Source organism: Salvelinus namaycush, chromosome 39 (genome assembly GCF_016432855.1).
Source record: "Salvelinus namaycush isolate Seneca chromosome 39, SaNama_1.0, whole genome shotgun sequence".
NCBI classification, from domain to species: Eukaryota; Metazoa; Chordata; class Actinopteri; order Salmoniformes; family Salmonidae; genus Salvelinus; species Salvelinus namaycush.
Genome location: NC_052345.1, coordinates 18803087 through 18825373, shown reverse-complemented (window position 1 = coordinate 18825373; position 22287 = coordinate 18803087). Strand labels below are relative to the sequence as shown.

The window sequence follows — 22287 nt, the reverse complement described above, 5'->3', positions numbered from 1 at the left end:
TTGGTCGATTTACACGATTCACACTGGAATAAGCCAACCGGATATAAATGCGCTGTTGACAACTGTTGTATCCTACGTATGATGGAATTTGAAGTTCAAAGAAGATATAGCTGCATTTTCAACCTAAAATGCGCTTGTTCTCTTTTTTTTTACTGTCATTTTCTTTAATTGGCCTACGGAGTATATTTTTTTGTAACTTAAATTTAAAATGTCATAATGTATGCTACAGAAGTGTGTCTGTGGTAGCCATATTTCATATATTATAGCACATTCCATTAATGTATCTATGCATTCCATAGAGCCATTCATCGAGTTGTTTACATAGCACACACACCCAAGCCTATCATCCACGACCCCCTGACTGAATTTCACGTCCTTTGAAATCCACGAAAATACATTAAACAAAATGTTGCCCACACATGATGTAGGGCCTACTTTAGTGTGAGAAGATTATAAGGCCTCTATATATGATTTGTGTGTAAGATATTTTAATTACTAAATTACCTCTATATAATGTTTAGTAATTCAAACAGACTTATTTTCAAACATCAATTACATGAAACATTACAATCAGGTCATTTATTAGATCTTAACCATTTGGATTGGTTTTACACACAGCCGAGTCATTACGCACGGTCAATTCATTAGCCATATGAAGCGTGCTGACACAACCCCATGGTAATCAGGTGATACGTCACTGCAACCACACTATTTAATTTCTGTTGGCTGATCTACATGGTTAAATGTTATAGCCTAGATCAGACAGCAGGAATTGAAGAGAGGAGCCACTTGCCCACATGATGCCTCCATTTGAGAAACCACAGCACCCCAAGTCCTTCAAGCAGAGAAAAAGCTTTGGTGATTATTGAATGTATTGCTTTGCATGTGTTAGGCTATGCGTTGCTTTATAATCTCATCCACGTTTTCCATCCCAAACAGCCACGAGAAAACAGGAGGTCGCGGGGATCCGAACAAAGTTTCCAACTAAAATTCCGGTAAGTTCGCTTATTTCTAAAACCGTATTCTACCCTGAAGTTCCATTGAATTTGCACCTTCTAAAAGTGATCTTTCCACCCACACACAGGTGATAATTGAAAGGTATCAACGGGAGAAGTACTTGCCGCCTCTTGATAAAACGAAATTCCTGGTCCCCCAAGAACTTTCCATGACTCAGTTTGTCACCATTATAAGGTTTGTCTCCTTTGAGAAACGTTTTGCTGAAAATGTGATTATTTAACGTGGCTTAACATGACTTAAATCATGTCTTCAATGTTTGGTTGAACTCGTGCATAATTTCAAACTTGGTTATCACCTGCTATGAATCAGCCTCGAGTGCCGCGCGCGACTGTCATTACTTGAGTTTGTGCAAGATAATTTCTACATTTGATTACGTCCTGTCAATACTTTCTGCACGTTCTCGTTTCAGAAATCGTATGTCTCTGATGCAGAGTCAAGCGTTCTACCTGCTCATCAATAATAGTGGCCTGGCCAGCATGTCTCTTACCATGGCGCAAGTCTACAAGGACCATAAAGATGACGATGGCTTTCTCTACATGACCTATGCTTCTCAAGAAATGTTTGGTAATTGTGTTGAAATCCATGAGGAGTCATTGCCAATTGCTGGAAATCTTTGAGAAGACAAATTGCACGATTGGATAATGTGAGGCCTCGGCTTTTGGCAGGCCCAATAACTGAACTTCGTGTATAGATATAAAATGCAATATATGGATATTTAATATTACTCAATGTTTTTGTATATTGTTTTTAAGGTAATAAATGTTTCAAACTTTTGACGACCATGCTCTGTATTACATTGCTTAAAGCGGCAATATGTAACTTTGGGCTAAAAAACGAATTCGCATAGAAATGGGAGGTGTAGGTTTTTCTTGTTAAACATGTTTAAGAAGTGTAGATCTGTGCTTTTATTTTAGAGGTTTTGCTTCCTTTTTTGGTTTGTATGCCAGCCTAAAGCAGCTGAGAAAATGTTTCATTATTGAAAAGGGACTTTTTTTTAAAATTTATTTTTATTTAACATTTATTTAACCAGTTAGGCTAGTTGAGAACAAGTTCTCATCTGCAGCTGCGAACACTTCAGTGGTACAATATTTGGTCACAAACTGAAATTGGGATAACTTAGCACTTTAGCAAACATGGTGCAGTGATTTCAGCATATTGCACTTATTTTTGTCACTCATGCTCCTTCATTTAATTTCCCAAAAATGTGTAGTCTTGGACATTGCCTTCAATAGGGACTCTGAGGCATCAGTTATCAAGGAAGGACCTGTTGCCCAATTCCTCCAAATCGACTCCTATACTCTAGGTTCTTGTACATATCTGGTCAAAAGACCAGATGATGAAAGATCAGAATTGGGCTGCCTGTGTCAACGCATAACTATTCAATCCAATATCGGTCCATTTTTGCCCTATTGGGGATCAGACCTCTTAAATACTACTTGAAATCTGTGCTTGACAACTTGCTTGGCTTAATGAACCAATATAATAGCCCCAAAACCACAACCCTCTCCTATCTGGCACTCCAGGCAGGCTATACAACAAAGTATTTGAACCAAGGGCTGATGAAGATTGAAGTGTTAGGGGACTGCATTCAGTGGTACTCATGAATAGGAACAATCCTCCTGAAGGTGGCAGTATTGTTCAACCAGCTTAAATCTGTATGACTGCACAGAATGGTTTGAGTTTGGAGATTTTGGATCTTGTAAGGCTGAAGTACTTGAAGGCTCTTTAGAGGCTCAAATGTATACAAGCAAGAGAACCATTCCTACTTCTAGAAAAGTTTTGGTAGTGTAAATTAGCCTATTTGACTGGACTGATGTATTTCAAACAGGATTTTTTGTTGTTTGGACCCAGTAGCACCTTCACTGACTCACTGGTCTTATTGCTCTTAAGCTCAGCCTAATTGTTGCAGCATGTGGTCACAGGTCTGGACTGGACACTTTCCTTATCAGGGCAGGGAGATGGGTTAACCCAGAAAAATGTTCATCACTTTCTCAATTTGAAATCAGCCCTTACTAAGTCCAGTAAATCTAAACTGATTGATTTGCATTTTATTTTGGGTTAAATAATCCATCCATGTGATCCAAGAGTGTAGGCCTATCACTTGAAACACATTTCCAAAAGGGTCCTAGTGACATGAACAAGTACGTTTTCCTTTTAGAATAAAGCTATTATTTAAAAGCTGCTTATTTTAGGTACATTTATATTTCTGGATATTAGTGAATATTGATTTCAAGGTTGTGAGGCAGCAATTAAAATGTGTTCTGTAGCTAGTTGTGAAATGTTTGACTCCATAAAGATTATTTTAGCAATATCCAAGAACACCATAGTTGTTACAGTAATGGGCAATAAAAAAATGCCTGAGAATTGTCTATAGAAGGCAGATATTTAATCAACATTGTACAATGAATGGATTCACATTACAAGGTATGAAGCTTAAGTTAAAAAGCATTAACAAGCATTACAAGGCATTGTCCTAAGCATGGTCAGAGAGAGAAATCATACCCTGAAAGTCCATGGGGTGTAGAAAAAGACGATCTCACCACAGTAGTTCAGGAACAAAAAAAGAGAAAGAACAATGACTTTAAGACCCCTTTATAAGCATCTGAGTTGTTTGGGTTCAAAATCTGAGTTATTGACCAATAGTATCACTGTGAAGTTAACCTCCGATCAGATGTCAGACCTACATGATGTCAACTCTGGACAATGGGGGTTGGAGACGTCAACGCCGAGAATGCTTGAATCCCTATGACAACACAGGAAATTCTTGCATACAGTTGATAAGAGTCACTTCGGGGGCTGCTCGACAATACAGAAACGGATGTGCTTCTTCTGCAGGGAGACTTTTATTTAGTGACTATATCACTGACCACAAGGGAGAGCCCAAGATCCATAGAATATGTTGAGCTGTTGTGATGGTTAAAGAAGTAAAATATCAGTCAGCACTGCAGCACACCTGATATTTTAGTCCCAAAATGTGTAAAGAATTGTTTTTCTTATTTTTCTAAATGTACAGCCCTGTTGGCTTTCACACTTGAATCAGACTACATTACATTATTGCTTTCACCTTTGAAGACTGTGGAGAACTCTCCTCCCAGTGCTGCATTGTCGAAGTCCAGTACATTGGATCGGCGGCATAAAGTTTGATGGTCCATTAACCAAAATGGGATTAACCAAATGTATTACGTCCTAACGATATCAACCATCTCATCCTGACTGGGAAACAGCAGTTTGTTTTCATTTTGCTTAGTCATGTCCATGACTGTATTGAATGGCTTTTCTTTGCAACATTAAAAACATCTCGTGACGTTTAGCCATGGATGCTACCAAGTGTTGAGAGGACGGTGATTAAAAAATAGAGACAAAGCTCTGTGGAATATAATCTAAAAGAACTCAAAAGTGGAGCATTCAACAAATACAGTAGTTGGAGAGACAGACAATCGTACTTTCTCAATTGTCTTTCCTCGTATCCTCTCTCCTGGCCTCCCTTGCAAAATGCATTGGAAGAGAGGATCCAAGGTTCCTTCCCTCTGACCTTCTCCTCCAATGCGTGTTGAGGAGGTCGAAGAGAGGAAACGAGGAACCGGGGTAAGATATTTGAGAGAGGGAGAACCATGGTGAACGGATATAGAGGGGGGGGGGGGGGGGGCATAGAGAGAGAAAGCGAGAGAACCACTTGATTCTCTGCAATCAGCACCACACTATATTATAATTCTCATTGTTGATTCAAGTGGTGCTTTTGTTTACATTATCAAATTACCTTGGTTCATTAGGGGACAATGAACACACTCACACACACACACCCACACTGTTCGTCACAAACCCCCTTTTCCAATGCCTGCCTTTTTATCGGTGACTAGGGAAGCGAGTATAACCTTTTCCACTTTGAAGGAGGAGGTGAGGGAGACGTTCAGACCTATTTGTTTAATGGCATAAAGATCCTGGCTTAATGTGCCATAGCAATCAGCAAGAAAGCAGCCACAGACCTTTGGAGCGCCAATGCTGAAAGTTAATGGGGCCTGTTGTTCAACTGAAGAGCTTTAATGTTCCAAGCTAACTTTGCAAAGTCTCATTCGTCGGAGTGGCCAGGCCCATTGCTTTGGCAAAGGTTTTAACGTAAGTGTTCCGGGTTTTATTAGTCATCAGATAAAAAGCAGTGTGCCTCACTAAGAGCAGTCAAAGGATCGTTACATACATTGCCATATGCACGAGCGCCCATATACACGTACACGCACCCAGTCTGTCTATCTGTCGTACTGTCTGTCCGTCATCATCTTTTGAGTTGTTAGAGGGCTATATGTCAGCACAAAATACTAGTCGTACCATCTAGAAACACGGTAGGATTTCAGGATATTGGGATCAGTTATCCCATGTCCTTCTGACCCTTTATACAGCTGTTTGGTTATGATCTAGCACAGCAGACAGGTCATAGAGAGAACTGTGACAGGCATCCTGCTGGTGTGTGTGTGTGTTTAATTGTACTAAGTGCCAGGTTGCCCAGGAGCTCCTGACACACACACACACACACACACACACACACACACACACACACACACACACACACACACACACACACACACACACACACACACACACACACACACACACACACACACACACACACACACACACACACCTAACTGTAATTAACAAGCTGCCATAGCAGTAATAGTGACACTTCAGCAGAACAAAGGGAGCCTGCTGTGTGTGGAGAAAGCAGGCAAAGCAGCATCTGGAGGAGGGAAAATGGTCGCTTCTCAAGGTCGGAAAAGTCATACAAACATTTAGCAAACTTTGTGATCAGGGCTTTGCCTCTACCTCTTTAGGCTGTTGTTGTGCAGACTCTGTTTGTGTTGTGTCATATTACTTACAGATGTAGGATCTTCATTTGATCACTCTTTTGTTGCTCAGAATTTTCCTGCACGGCAGGAAATGCAAACTTGTAGTGTGTTAGTTTGTGATTTCCACTTTAACATTTCAGAATTGATTTGCCATTAAACAATGTATCAACCCCTACAAAAAAAATGTCCATGAATTATAATCCACATAAAAATGCACATTTTCTGTTGCTGCAGGATTAAGATCCTCGATCTATAGGGTGTAACAAAACAGTCAATATTTTCATTGTCTTCTCTTCTGTCTGATCGCTGATCTAAATAGGCTTGAAACAGTGGGTGTAAGAAATATGATTATACCCAGATCCATGTACTGTGTACTCTAGTGGAATCTATTCAGGAGAGAGGACTCCAGGAACATTTCTTTATATTTGCCCAATGTCATTCTATAATTATTATTTTTTTGCATCACTCATGTACAGTGCACCCAGCACTTTTTAATAAACCACAAACACAATATAATCTAAGCTAATTAATATACTAGTTTAATTAGCTGTATGAAAAAGTGTTTCACAAGGTCTCTAAGTGCTTCAATAATTACTACGCTGTCACGATCATAATCTGTCTTCAGGAAAACCTGACGTGTCATCAAGGTATGATCTTAACGGACCACTTTTTGGCAGGAACATGAAATACCTTGACTTCACTTCATGAATGTAATCAAGCCAAAGACCAAATAGACCATGCATCATTGTAATTGAGTTTTTGTGGTTGTTTTAGTCTTAGGGCTACAAAGAGGGGATAGGGGTCCAATGTAGACTGACTCGGTGACTACAGGGCCATATGGCAATGATGAAGTATGAGCCATACTGCTAAAACACCAAATAAAAGTTCCAAAATCAATGTGAGGTTAGTATTTATGACCCATTTCTTTCCCCCTAAAAGTGTAAATTACCTGTCCAAACCCCAGAATAAGATTTATGAGTTAATACATTTGTTTGCTGAGACTAATTAAAATGGTATGACTTCACTCAATGACACAAAATGAACTTATTAGGACTATTAATGTTCTGCCTTTTCAAACGGTGAACATTTGAACTGATTGAGACTGTTTGAGAATGTTTTCTGCAAAACGCTCAGTTTTTTTTAATGATATGCATCAGAATATTTGCTCTGCTTGGATGTCAACAAGGGCAGGTTGGCATTCTAAGTGGTACACATTGGAATTCCCAACCTGTAGTTGTTGACATTTATACATTGTGTGTACGTGCGAGTCTGGGTCTATGCATAAATGTGCGCACGTGTGTTTCCTAAAGTGAGTGCATTCATCATAAGTGTCTCTGCCAAAGGCAAGCTATGTAGACATCCATTTAAGTCCAAACGTTCCCACAGACTGTCTACTAAGTAGCCTAAGTACCCTATTCCCTATATAGTGCACTACTTTTGGCCAGAGCCCTAGTCAAAAGTTATACACTATCTCGGGAAAAGGGTGCCAGTTGAGATGCAGTCCTAAACTCTGCTGCATTGCTTCTAGCCGTACATTATCACTTCATGTGATGTCTGTCTAGAGTCTAGACTCCTTGCTGGCTCTGATTTTTAGTCCCAAGTATGATCGATCAGAAGGATGACAACATAACCAAGCAAATCTGCCCTCTGGCCAGGAAGCGATGAATTACTAATGCACCATGACATCATACAGGTCAGGCCAGTTGGGCTATGGGTATGTCCCAAATGGCACCCTATCCCCTATATAGTGCATTACTCTTGACCAGCCCTGGTCAATAGTAGTGCACTATAAAGAGAATTGGGTGCCATTTGGGACGCAAACTGTACAGTATATTGTGCTATAAGCAGTCTGTCCTATATAGCTACATGTTGTACACAGTCGTGGCCAAAAGTTTTGAGAATGACACAAATATTAATTTCCACAAAGTGTCTTTAGATATTTTTGTCAGATGTTACTATGGAATACTGAAGCATTACAAGCATTTCATAAGTGTCAAAGGCTTTTATTGACAATTACATGAAGTTGATGCAAAGAGTCAATATTTGCAATGTTGACCCTTCTTTTTCAAGACCTCTGCAATCCGCCCTGGTGTTTTGGATATAAGAGAGAGGTATTGTTTTGAGTAGCTGGATATCTCCAATGAGTTTGGAGAAGAATTACACAAGACAAACTGAAACATTACTGTGGTATGTTGTGTTTGTTTACTCAGATAATAAGACATGTTACAAGTATGGGAAGCAAAAATTATATATTTTGAATAATTAACTGTCAATTAACTTCTAGGCCACGTCCTGACTGATGGCAGCCCATTCTTGCATAATCAATGCTTGGAGTTTGTCAGAATTTGTGGGTTTTTGTTTGTCCACCCGCCTCGAGGATTGACCACAAGTTCTCAAAGGGATTAAGGTCTGGGGAGTTTCCTGGCCATGGACCCAAAATATTGATGTTTTGTTCCCCGAGCCACTTAGTTATCACTTTAGCCTTATGGCAAGGTGCTCCATCATGCTGGAAAAGGCATTGTTCGTCACCAACTGTTCCTGGGTGGTTGGGAGAAGTTGCTCTCGGAGGATGTGTTGGTACCATTCTTTATTCATGGCTGTGTTCTTAGGTAAAATTGTGAGTGAGCCCACTCCCTTGGCTGAGAAGCAACCCCACACATGAATGGTCTCAGGATGCTTTACTGTTGGCATGACACAGGACTGATGGTAGCGCTCACCTTGTCTTCTCCGGACAAGCCTTTTTCAGGATGCCCCAAACAATCGGAAAGGGGATTCATCAGAGAAAATGACTTTACCCCAGTCCTCAGCAGTCCAATCCCTGTACCTTTTGCAGAATATCAGTCTGTCTCTGATGTTTTTCCTGGAGAGAAGTGACTTCTTTGCTGCCCTTCTTGACACCAGGCCATCCTCCAAAAGTATTCGCCTCACTGTGCGTGGAGATGCACTCACACCTGCCTGCTTTCATTCCTGAGCAAGCACTGTACTGGTGGTGCCCCGATCCCGCAGTTGAATCAACTTTAGGAGACGGTCCTGGCGCTTGCTGGACTTTCTTGGACGCCCTGAAGCCTTCTTCACAACAATTGAACCGCTCTCCTTGAAGTTCTTGATGATCTGATAAATGGTTGATTTAGGTGCAATCTTACTGGCAGCAATACACACCTGTGTTAATGAGAGAATCACTGACATGATGTCAGCTGGTCCTTTTGTGGCTGAAATGCAGTGGAAATGGTTTTGGGGGATTCAGTTAATTTGCATGGCATAGAGGGACTTTGCAATTAATTGCAATTCATCTGATCACTCTTCATAACATTCTGGAGTATATGCAAATTGCCATCATACAAACTGAGGCAGCAGACTTTGTGAAAATGTATATTTGTGTCATTCTCAAAACTTTTGGCCACGACTGTGGAGTCGATAATCCAAAATATAGAATTTTTGCTTCCCATACTTGTAACATGTCTTATTATCTGAGTAAACAAACACAACATACCACAGTAATGTTTCAGTTTGTCTTGTGTAATTCTTCTCCAAACTCATTGGAGATATCCAGCTACTCAAAACAATACCTCTCTCTTATATCCAAAACATCAGACACTGCATCAGTTTGGCTATTCTTTCCTAAACTCTCTTCAGAAAACTCCACCTATCCATATGTGACTTCAATATCAACCACAGACACTGCCATGTGATCTCACCCTGACCCTTGACCCTTAATGAGTCCCAGTGTGAGGGCGGCCATCTTTTTTTTTTTTTTAAGGATCAGGTCCCTGAAGCCTCCGTGGAGGTGAGCTCCGGGGTGATACATTTTTCAACCTCTCTCTCTCGCTCTCTCTTAGACAGCTAACTGTGACATCGTTTCTACCAGAATGCTATTGGCCCCCACCAGTGGTGGCTGTGGCTTCAGGAAGGAGGGAGAGAATGAGAGACAGGGGAAAGATAGAGAAAGGGAGATGGGAGGAGAGAGCAAGGGAGAAAGGTAAGTAGATATAGTGAATGAGGGAGGGAAAAGGAGCGAGAGCAATGAAGCAAGGGAAAGAGACAAGGGTAGCGAGAGAGGGAGATCTACAGTTATTTGTATTTTTTTGAGTGTGAATCTTTCTCAGAGCATGATAAATATTTCATAACTGTGTCTGCACCACAATTCGCACCCTATTCCCTATATAGTGCACTACTACTTTTGTGTGGGTGCCATTTTGGGACACAGCCCATATATTCCCAGAGATCCGTAAAAGGAACACATGAAAATTTAATGAGAGCTCAGGTTAAACAATACATTTTTTGTCTATAAATGGTTCATCGACGGATGGCTAAATGTTTGGTGAATAGCAATAAGGTAGAGTGAGGCATCACACACGCATGCACACGCACACACACACGGGAAAAAATGACAAAATACCAGATCAATGTATCAAAATAAACATACCAAAATGAACTGCAATGCACACTGGGTATTATTATTGGCCTTGTTTCAGGGCGGAGCAGCGTAGAAAACATTATGAACACCTGCTCTTTCCATTATATATTTGAACCTTTATTTAACTAGGCAAGTCAGTTAAGAACAAATTCTTATTTACAATGACAGCCTAGGAACAGTGGGTTAACTGCCTTGTTCAGGGTAGAACGACAGATTTTTACCTTGTCAGCTCAGGGATTTGATCCACCAACCAAAGTTACTGGTCCAACACTCTAACCATTAGGCTACCTGCCACCCCAGATATAGACTGACCAGGTGAATACAGGTGAAAGCGATGATCCCTTACTGATGTAATTTGTTAAATCCACTTCAATCAGTGTAGATGAAGGGGAGGAGACATGTTAAAGAAGGATTGTTAAGCCTTGAGACAATTGAGACATGGATTGCGTATGTGTGCCATTCTGAGGGTGAATGGGCAAAGACGTGCCTTTGAACAGGGTATGGTAGTAGGTGCCAGGCACACCAGTTTGTGTCAAGAACTGCAACGCTGCTGGGTTTTTAAACGCTCAACAGTTTCCCCTGTGCATCAAGAATGGCCCACCATCCAAAGGAAATCCAGCCAACTTGACACAACTATGGGAAGCATTGGAGTCAACATGGGCCAGCGTCCCTGTAGAAGGTTTTCGACACCTTAGAGTCCATGCTTCGACAAATTGAGGCTGTTCTGAGGGCAAATGTGTTTTGTACAATCAGTGTACCTTTATTTTTAGTTCATTTAGCAGACACTCTTATCACACCATAGTGCCATCAGACTTCTGATTCCAATGCAGGGTGAAAGGGGGCCACAAAATGTGAACCGCTATAAAAAAAAATAAAAAAATGGTATAGAAAAGTATTTTGTAAATACAAATCACAGCTCTCGAAAGTATCTTGTAACAAAACACAGAGTGTAGTTCTGCCCAGTGTAATACAAATACTCGGAAGTAATTAAAACACATATTTCAAATACACAACAGAAAATCAGCCCATCGCAACACAAACACATTACACTGTAAGCAGATTATCCCTTGAGGTTTTGTGCAGTTGTTTCCTATTGTTTGTGGGTCCCAAGAGATCAATATCAGAAAGATAAGTAATGAAGAGATTTTTATTGTAACCAAAGAAGTGACGCCCTGGGTTGTAAACACCATGTTAAAGTGGTGTGTGTGTTTGTGTGTACCTGCACATGTGCGTGCGTGAGTGTTTACACACAGTATATCAATGTGTGTGTCAGAGGAGAGGGAAGTACAGCGCCTTCAGAAAGTATTCACACCCATTGACTTTTTCCACATGTTGTTGTGTTACAGCCTGAATTTAAAATGGATTCAATAGAGATTTTGTCTCTGGCCTACATAAAATACCCCATAATGTCAAAATAGAATTATGCTTTTCTAAATGTTTACAAATGTATTAAAAATGCAAAGCTGAAATGGCTTGGGTCAATAAATAGTCAACCCCTTTGTTAGGTCATGCCTAAATACATTCAGGAGTAAAAATATGCTTAACAAGTCACATAAGTTGCATGGACTCTGTGTGCAATAATAGTATTTAACATGATTTTTAATGATCTCTGTACCCCACACATACAACTATCTGTAAGATCCCTCATTCAAGCAGTGAATTTCAAACACAGAAAGACCAGGGAGGTTTTCCAATGCCTTACAAAGAAGGGCACCTATTGATAGATGGGTACAAAACAAAAATAAATATAAATAAATATCCCTTTGAGGATGGTGAAGTTTTTGCACTTTGGATGGTGTATCAATACACCCAGTCACTACAAAAGACACAGGCATCCTTCCTAACTCAGTTGCCAGAGAGGAAGGAAACCGCTCAGGGATTTCACCATAAGGCCGACGCTGAATTTAAAACAGTTACAGAGTTTAATGGCTGTGATAGAAGAAAACTGAAGATGGATCAACAACATTGTAGTTACTCCACAATACTAAATGTGAAAGCCCGTACCTATTCACTGATGAAATCCTGGGCGGGACAGCACGAAATGAGACGTGGAGACATGACTTCAGCAAAAAGGAAACGGTATTGGGAGTTCTTCTTTCAACTCTCCCCGGGGCCATACAAACAAAGGCCAATGGCTAGCCCAAAAAATGTAAACGAACAGTTGATACCAAACACCAATCCAACAGCTTGAGCCGAACCTATAACAGTGTGTCCTGGAGTTCACCATAGTTTCTAACTCATAACCACTCTCCCCCCTCTGCCCATTCAGTCAGGTCCTTAAGAGAGCACAAACAGTAATCAGTCAATTGGCCGCAGTTGAGCTCATCAGTAGTAGGAGAGGGCGCAGTCGGACCACTTGATCTGGCTGACCTCTCACATAACCTAATTGACAGAGTGAAAAGAAGGATGCCTGTACAGAATATAAATATTCCAAAACATGCATTTTGTTTGCAACAAGGCACTAAAGTAATACTGCAAAAAATGTGGCAAAGCAATTAACTTTTTGTCCTGATGACAAAGTTTGGGGCAAATCCAATGCAACACATTAATGAGTACCACTTTATATTTTCAAGCATAGTGGCGGCTGCGTCATGTTATGGGTATGTTTGTAATCGTTAAGACAAGGGAGTTTTTCAGGATAAGAAAACAGGCAAAATGCTAGAGGAAAACCTGGTTCAGTCTGCATTCCACCATACACCGGGAGATTAACTCACCTTTCAGCAGGACAATAACCTAAAACACAAGGCCAAATCTACACTGGAGTTGCTTACCAAGAAGACATTGAATGTTCCTAAGTGGGCAAATTGCAGTTTTGACTTAAATCTGCTTGCACAATCCAGGTGTGCAAAGATCTTAGAGACTGACCAAGAAAGACTCACAACTTTAACACTGCCAAGGGTGATTCTAACATGTATTAACTCAGGGGTGTGAATACTTATGTAAATGAGATATTTCTGTATTTCATTCTCAATAAATTAGCGAAAACATCTTAAAACATGTTTTCGCTCCGTCATTGTGGGGTATTGTGTATGGATGGGGTTGAGATGCAGGCTGTAATACAAAATGTGGAATAATTCAAGGGGTATGAATACTTTCTGAAGGCACTGTAAATGAAGATACACCTCACGTACCCGGTCCTCATATTCCTTTAAGGAGGTCTTCGACTGATAATGTCGTGCCTCAAATGCAAATAGTGCAATCAGCTGGATCTTATGCGATCATGGTAACCGTGAAGACCTGTACTTCAACAGTGTGTCAGTGGCAGTGAAGGGTTAGTCCAAGGAGGGTCAAGATATTACATAATTAGCATCTTACCCGGTAAAATATTGATACTTTAACCTCTAGAAACCATGAAAATGAAGCCGATTTTTTTTTAACCTCCTAATCAAAAGTTATGAAATGTTACATATACAGTATGTCACATTGGACTATAGAGGGTTAATCTGTGCATTTTTATTCCTTAAACAGGCCAGTCAACCGAGAACCAGTGCTCATTTACAATAACAGCCAAGAGGCAAAAACACAGCAACACAATTAAAACAAAACATGGACAATACAAACGTTAAATACAGGAATTACATCAAATGCCATTAACCAACGTCCTTTACTCATATTTTCTTTGCATGTCCATATAAGGACGGTCTCAGTCTCAGCAGGACATGTGTCAGTCTGAGGCTGTCTTAATATGGACACCATACATTCATGATATGGGTGGATAATGCCTATGGGTGCTAAACTTCACAACTGTGCCCTTCATAGGATTCCAATTTTGTCATTTGAGGAGAATATCTGACAGCCGGCCAGACGGAAGAAAACTGACTGAAACAGGGAGGGACTTTCTGGATTTGTCCAATAAGACATTTTTGTTTTCCGTTTTTAAAATGTTTTGCATCGTGTGTCCTCATGAATACGACCTTGTAAGGGATAGTCTTCTGAGACGTGTGATAGATTGGAAGAACAAAGAGAAGAGGGAATAAGAGAGGAAGAAGAGATGAAGCACCCCTCCATCCCAGTCCTCAATCTGCTCTCTGCTGAAACACAGGCTGACACACACACACACACACACACACACACACACACACACACACACACACACACACACACACACACACACACACACACACACACACACACACACACACACACACACACACACAAATCCACCAATTCTGCATGCAAGCTCACACATAGATACACATGCAAACATTTATATAAACATGTAATTGTTCAGAAAGTATACCCATCTTTAGGTGCAAAATCGTTTCACTCATTATTTCTGCTTATAAACCTGATTTGAGGCCCTTGTAGGTCAGACGATAGTACCGTACACCAGCCCCAGGGGGCACTGTTGCTCCAGGCTGAAAAAGTGCACTCTGGAAATCAGATGTTTCCTCCAGCATTTCACTACCTCCTTAACAACAGTTAAGATCCACAATATCCGATTTCACTAGACTCTTGCAACTGAAGCTGAGGTGGAAAAACAAGTTGCCCCTAAATTATGATTTGAGATCAGTTTTTATCAAATGTTCCTACAAATGTTGATGTTATTTAAGCAACCCTGTAGTCTTCTACAGCATTACCAAGTGCATTGGTCAGCCTTGTTAGTGTCCACATCCATATGTAACCTAGTCTGGTCGGAAATCTGTTTGTGCTGTCTTGCCATGTAACCCATCTGGCTTTTCATCCTCCAGACACATGCTAACTAGCGTTACAGACAGCCTTGAGGGGGGTGAAGGCAAAGCTAAGGGCTTGTTCCTATGTTAACCGCACTTTACTTCCTCAGGTAACCAAACCCCTATTGAGGAAAATTGAAATCAAAACGCATTCATTAGTATCTCATATTTCATAGCCTTGAGGTGTTGCAAAAAACACAGGACTTGGGTGGTGGGCGAAACTCCTTTCCGATACATTATGTATGCAGTATTTGGCAATAAAATGCACAAGTATCGTGTTTAAAAAACACTGAGCACGTAAAGTAGATATCGTGTTCGGAGGCTTTGAAGTCTTTGTTATATGTTACGGAGGATAGGGATACTTCGTAAGGGGGCCCCGAGGCGGTGTTTTCTGGGCATGTTCGGGAACGGGAGGTATTGGAAACATTCTGAACCGCACCTACTTGGTCTCTCCCTCACTCCCTCCTCCTCCCTTCCCTCTATCCCTCCCGCCCAAGTTCTGAGATGATGAAAGGCACTCTCCTTTTTTCTCTCTCTCTCTCTCTTCCCTCCCTCCATCCCTCTCAAATTCATCATCAGCCCTTTTCTTGTTTCCTGTTTACATGGCTGGGGGCCGGCACCGCCGAATGAAAGAGACGAGCCCTCTTATGATGCAATCTGCACTCGCTGCCCTCTTCTCCCGTCCCTCCCTCCTTCCCTAGTCTGATGTCGACAGCACCAATAGAGAGAGAGCGAGAGAAGGGGGGGGGGGGGATCTGTTTTTCTTCCTCTTTTATTTGTTCTTCTGTCTTTGTTGTGTGACTCGGCTGACTGAGGTCTCGGCATGTGTAAAGCGCCACCCGCTCTCTCTCTGTGACTTGAATGAGCTCAAACATCTGCGGGAGTTCATCTCTACGGAGTTCATCTCTACTGCACCCCCCTCAAACACACACACATGCACGCGCGCACACACACACACACCTCTCTCCCAAAATGGATGGAAGATTGCGTAAGAAGGTCCACTTGTGTGTTACAGTAATAGCCGACGGGGATTTGAATTGCGTGGGGTAGTGTGTGGATTTGGTGTCGATGCCATAGGTTGCATTTCTGTTCCATGCATTGAATTGAATACATTGTAACAGGACAAAGAAGTAAGGTAGTGAGAAGAGGTCAAAGGTCAACATTCGTTCAAACATTTATTCTTCTTGCCTTGTATTCGACAAGTTAGGCTATTTGACTTTGACCAAATTATCTAGATTTAAGAGCAATGATTTTGAGAAATACAACTTAAAAAGGATTGTTGCTATGCAGGTCCTTGCTCTAAAAGACCAAGGGTGAGTCAACACAACTTTTGCATTTGGACTTTCTTCTCCTGAGTGAACATTTGTGGCAACATTATTTTCCTTTTCAAAACAACTTAGCTCTATCCCTGTTGCTTCATTTCCACATACTTCTTTGAGAACGCTGACTCCACAACTTGAGCCGTGGTATTCAGCCGTACTCGCGTTGGTCAAAAGTCAAACGTTCATATTCAGCTAAATGTGAAATTCTTTCATTGTTTTCTGTGCTTAAAGTCCCAGTCAGTCTTGGCTATTCTCCCAGAATGGGGTATACGCAGCTGTGTAGAGAACCACAATTAGCGTTAGCCTGAGACTAACCCATATCCTGATCTCCTTGGTGAGATTAGGCTAATTTGAGGCCTGGTTCGTTGTGTCACAAACACAGATGGTGCAGCCAACCTAGAGGTAGACCGTATGTATATATTTTCATGCAAGTATGCGTGTGTGATACTGAGAAACCGAGGAATTGGCACATTTTGATATTGGACTGGTTGAGCATCAGAAGTAACACTATACAGTAGGTCCGAGTCCTTTGATGGAGTATCTCACAGCTGTGTCTTCTCATTGGCTCCATGTTCCTAGCCTCCATGACTTGGTATTAGATCCCACAGTCCACTGCTGCTGTTTGTCAAACAGCCCTTTGGAAATGGCTCCAAGCTGCCCACCCAAAAAATATGAGCCCAATGTAAAAATAGTTAAATGGTCCACCCTCTTCAGGGTTTCTGTTGCCAATGAGGGCGAATGTACTGGAAGAGGGACAGCGGGTACTGGGGGGACAAATGAGTTGATATCCCTTTTCACGTGGGCAGGGTTACACGGATCGGAGCATGACCTGCCAAGGCCTCGCCACGTTGTCATCGGAGAGGAGAGCATGTTACAGGAGAGCAGTGACAGATGCTGTGGCCTGAGTCAGTCTGACTATTACACGCGGCAAGCCTACACGACTATAGACTATTATGTGTGACTAACATTTGCTGCTACTTTAACTATTCTAAACGACAATTCCAAACGATTATCCAATATTACTTATTACTCTTCTGTGTGACTATCCTGACTATCATATGTCGTGAGGATACATGAGTATGTGACTATACATCACTATTCTGGCTTACTATTCTATGCGACTACCCTATATTACAATTCGCTGCCTTCTTTGGGGCACGTGGGTTTTGCATTCACGCACGCACGCACGCACGCACGCACACACACACACACACACACACACACACACACACACACACACACACACACACACACACACACACACACACACACACACACACACACACACACACACACACACACACACAGACTCCCGTTACAAATGAGCCGAACTAGATACTGCCACTTCAGCAAACAAGTGTTGTTTCCCCCCCCCGCACCCTCCATTATCCTATTAGCCCATTGTGAACGCTTGACTAATCCACCCCCGTCCGTCAACTTACCTCCCCTCAGCCCATCCCCAACTAAGGAAACAAAAAGCCCCTCACATCCTCTCTTCAGCTGGTGTAGAGAGATGTGTGTGTGTGCCAATGAATAATTGTGACACCGTGGAAACATGTTTATTTTTGCACACAAGCGCCCCCGAAAACCCAATTTCCATCTGAAAAGAAAAGAACTCTCTTTTGATGTCTTTATCTGAGGCGCGAGGGCTTTGAAGCTTCCGACTGTAACCGTGTTTGTTTTGCCAATGTGATGGCTGGGGGAGATTGGAGGGAGGGTGGGGGATGAGGAAAGAGGGGATCAGAAGCGAATCGCGAGTGGGCCGAATATTAAAAGCAAGACACACTCTTTCCCTCTTTTCCTTCGTGCATCATCCCTCACTCTCTTCCTCGTAGCTAATCGTTCTTTGCTAATTTCCAGCCCTCCTGAATTAAATTGACACAAAGCTGATTAACAAATCAATTAATGCGTTGTTGTTTTTTTCTATACCGGGGCCTGGCGTTGATGTTTGATCTCCCCCCCCCCCCCCCCCCCAGCATAGCGGCTGATGTAACGCCCCAGAGAGATGACTAGTGGCAAGAGGTCCCCGGAATGGCATCAATAATTTAACAACACTTTGGTCTCGTTAATGACTTGTCTCAGTCTCAGTCTCAGTCTCAGTCTCAGTCTCAGTCTCAGTCTCAGTCTCAGTCTCAGTCTCAGTCTCAGTCTCAGTCTCAGTCTCAGTCTCAGTCTCAGTCTCAGTCTCACTCACTCACTCACTCACTCACTCACTCACTCACTCACTCACTCACTCACTCACTCACTCACTCACTCACTCACTCACTCACTCACTCACTCACTCACTCACTCACTCACTCACTCACTCACTCACTCACTCACTCACTCACTCACTCACTCACTCACTCACTCACTCACTCACTCACTCACTCACTCACTCACTCACTCACTCACTCACTCACTCACTCACTCACTCACTCACTCACTCACTCACTCACTCACTCACTCACTCACTCACTCACTCACTCACTCACTCACTCACTCACTCACTCACTCACTCACTCACTCACTCACTCACTCACTCACTCACTCACTCACTCACTCACTCACTCACTCACTCTCTCACTCACTCTCTCTCTCACTCTCTCTCTCTCTCTCTCTCTCTCTCTCTCTCTCTCTCTCTCTCTCTCTCTCTCTCTCTCTCTCTCTCTCTCTCTCTCTCTCTCTCTCTCTCTCTCTCTCTCTCTCTCTCTCTCTCTCTCTCTCTCTCTCTCTCTCTCTCTCTCTCTCTCTCTCTCTCTCTCTCTCTCTCTCTCTCTCTCTCTCTCTCTCTCTCTCTCTCTCTCTGTGTGTGGTACGGAATAGTGTAAACACTCTAGAAAAAACAAAGCTTTGGAAAGTACGCGCCAGTGAGCTGCTACCTCCTTAGAGTTTTTTCCCCATGGCGTTATCCCTCAGAGTTATAAGGTCAATCCCCAATTAAACTCGGTGACTTGATTTGGCTGAATAGGTAGGCGCTCACTTAAAGACAGACTCACCATTGGGAAATTTCACGGAACACCACATCCAATTCCTGAATAAATCATGAATAATTATGAGTGAGAAAGTTACAGACGCACAAATATGATACCCCCAAGACATGCTCTCACCATTATAATAATGGTATGATATTTGTGCGTCTGTAACTTTATCACTCATCATTATTCACTATTCATTCAGGATTATCCGTAACCATGGTAGCATCCACATTCATGTAGAAGTGCTTATAAACATATTATATTCTTATTTAGAATAAAAGTGACTCCATAATGACATAGTACATTACTTACCATTAATTTATATTTGGCACAAAATCATCTGAAACCCAACCAAAACAAAGAGCACATGCGTCCAACAAATGTGTTACAAGCTTGATGCAGTCATTGTGTGCTGTGAATATGGGACCATATATTTAACCTCTTATTTGTTTTATATAAATATACAATGCCTTTTTTCCACATTTTGTTACGTTACAGCCTTATAAAATGGATTACATACACACAATCTACACACAATACCCCATAGTGACAATGCATTTTGCAAATGTATTAAAAATAAAAAACGGAAATATCTTACTTACATAAGTATTCAGACCCTTTGCTATGAGACTCGAAATTGAGCTCAGGTGCATCCTGTTTCCATTGATCATCCTTGAGATGTTTCTACAACTTATTTGGAGTCCACCTGTGGTAAATTCAATTGATTGGACATGATTTGAAAAGGCACATGCCTGTCTATATAAAGTCCCACAGTTGACAGTGCATGTCAGATCAAAAACCAAGCCATGAGGTCGAAGGAATTGTCCGTAGTGCTCCGAGTGAAGATTGTGTTGAGGCACAGTGTCACGCCCTGACCATAGAGAGCTTTTTATGTCTCTATTTTGGTTTGGTCAGGGTGTGATTTGGGTGGGCATTCTATGTTCATTTTCTATGTTTTGATATTTCTTTGTTGTTTGGCCAGGTGTGGTTCTCAATCAGAGGCAGCTGTCTATCGTTGTCTCTGATTGAGAACCATACTTAAGTAGCTTTTTCCCACATGGTTTTTGTGGGTAGTTATTTTCTGTTGAGCTGTTTTGTTTGCCAGACAGAACTGTTCGCTTTCGTTCTCCTGTTTGTTGTTTTTGTTCGATTGTTTTTTTGGGATTAAATCATGAACACTTTAAACGCTGCACCTTGGTCCACTCTTCCTTCAGCCCACGAGAAGCGTGACACACAGATCTGGGGAAGGGTACCAAAACATTTTTGCAGCATTAAAGGTCCCAAAGAACACAGTGGCTTCCATCATTCTTCAATTAAAGAAGTTTGGAACCACCAAGACTCTTCCTAGAACTGGCCGCCTGGCCAAACTAAGCAATCAGGGGAGATGGGCCTTGGTCAGGGAGGTGAAGAAGAACCCGATGATCTCTTTGATAGAGCTCTAGAGTTCCTCTGTGGAGATGGGAGAACCTTCCAGAATGACAACCATCTCCGTAGCAATCAACCAATCAGGCCTTTATGGTAGAGTGGCCAGACGGAAGCCACTCTTCAGTAAAAGGCACAGGACAGCCTGCTTGGAGTTTGCTAAAGGGCACCTAAAGACTCTCAGACCAGAAACAAGATTCTCTGGTCTGATGAAACCAAGATTTAACTATTTGGCCTGCATGCCAAGCGTCACGTCTGGGGGAAACCTGGCACCATCCCTACGGTGAAGCATGGTGGTAGCAGCATCATGCTGAGGGGATGTTGTTCAGCGGCAGGGACTGGGAGACTAGTCAAGATCGAGGAAAAAACGAAGGAGCAAAGTACAGAGAGATCCTTGATGAAAACCTGCTCCAGAGCGCTCAGGATGAAGGTTCACCTTCCAACAGGACAACGACCCTAAGCACACAGCCAAGACCAGAGTGGAGTGGCTTCGGGACAAGTCTCTGAATGTCCTTAAGTAGCCCAGCCAGAGCCCGGACTTGAACCCAATCGAACATCTCTGGAGAGACCTGAAAATAGCTGTGCAGCAACGCTCCTCATCCAACATGACAGAGCTTGAGAGGATCTGCAGAAAAGAATGGGAGAAACTCCCCAAATACAGATGTGCCAAGCTTGTAGGGTCATACCCAAGAAGAGTCAATGCTGTAATCGCTGCCAAAGGTGCTTCAACAAAGTACTGAGAAAATGGCCTGAATACTTATGTAAATATAATATTTAATTTTTTAATTTTTAATAAATTTGCAAAAATGTCTAGAAACCTGTTTTTGCTTTGTCATTATGGGGTATTGTGTGTAGATTGAGGAGGAAAAAACATTTTTAATAAATGTTGAATAAGGCTGTAACGTAACAAAATGTGGATAAAGTCAAGGGGTCTGAATACTTTCCGAATGCACTGTAAGTGAATTTGTCCTAATACTATACACAAAAAGGAATGTAATTTCTAAACGGTTCACCCAATATGAATGACAATACCCTGAAATTAAAGCTGAAAGTCATCTGCACTCTACCCCCATAGTCTTTGTTTGATTTCAAATATAGCATACTTTGTTTACCTGCTCATCCATCACACTATCATTGGAAGTTAGCAAAGGGATAAACATTGATAGCCTGATACGGCAGCACAGTTCATTCTCATGTAGCCCATCTCACTATTTTGAAACCACAAAGAATCTTTGTGGGTTTTTCCTCACCCTCACCCTTCTAGAGTTAGTCCCGTTTAGTTTTCTGTTGGTGGTGTTTTTTTGGTCAAATCCTTCAAGTGGACCTGCATTCTGACGAAGACAGGGTCATTTAGGTAGGAAAGAGTTCTGAGACGTGCCCTGGAAGTAATGCCAATACAGAGCCAACGGAGGGAGGTTGCCAGGACAACCGTTAGAGAGCCACCAACCCTTTGAGGACCTTTGAGCGAGAGGCTCTGTGCGCCTGTTTTAGTGAAGTGAAATTCTTCCCAGCAGGGATTGAGAAACAAGTGCCTTTCATAGGTAGAAGGGAAAGGGGAACTAGATGGGACTACACACAAGTTCATGTCTACAGGTGATTTTTAATCCTCAAAATGTGTCATTTAAGTAAGACACCAAGAATCCA

At 41.9% G+C, this 22287-nt stretch overlaps 1 protein-coding gene across 1 annotated transcript; it reads left to right on the top strand.

Annotated features, from left to right (window-relative positions):
* Nucleotides 1-797: 797 nt before the first annotated feature.
* LOC120033007 (microtubule-associated proteins 1A/1B light chain 3C-like) lies at nucleotides 798-1722 on the top strand. The gene is made up of 4 exons (XM_038979293.1): nucleotides 798-858; nucleotides 940-995; nucleotides 1085-1191; nucleotides 1427-1722. Exons 1-4 carry the CDS (start codon nucleotides 798-800, stop codon nucleotides 1632-1634), a joined length of 432 nt encoding a protein of 143 aa, XP_038835221.1. The 3' UTR covers nucleotides 1635-1722.
* The last annotated feature ends 20565 nt before the right edge of the window (nucleotides 1723-22287 follow it).

Bases quoted from the DNA above. Each gene is read 5' to 3' on its own strand.
- LOC120033007 (XM_038979293.1), top strand. From the start codon at position 798: ATGATGCCTCCATTTGAGAAACCACAGCACCCCAAGTCCTTCAAGCAG. The intron at 996-1,084 runs GTAAGTTCGCTT...ACCCACACACAG, and splicing joins AGTTTCCAACTAAAATTCCG to GTGATAATTGAAAGGTATCA. The intron at 1,192-1,426 runs GTTTGTCTCCTT...TTCTCGTTTCAG, and splicing joins CAGTTTGTCACCATTATAAG to AAATCGTATGTCTCTGATGC.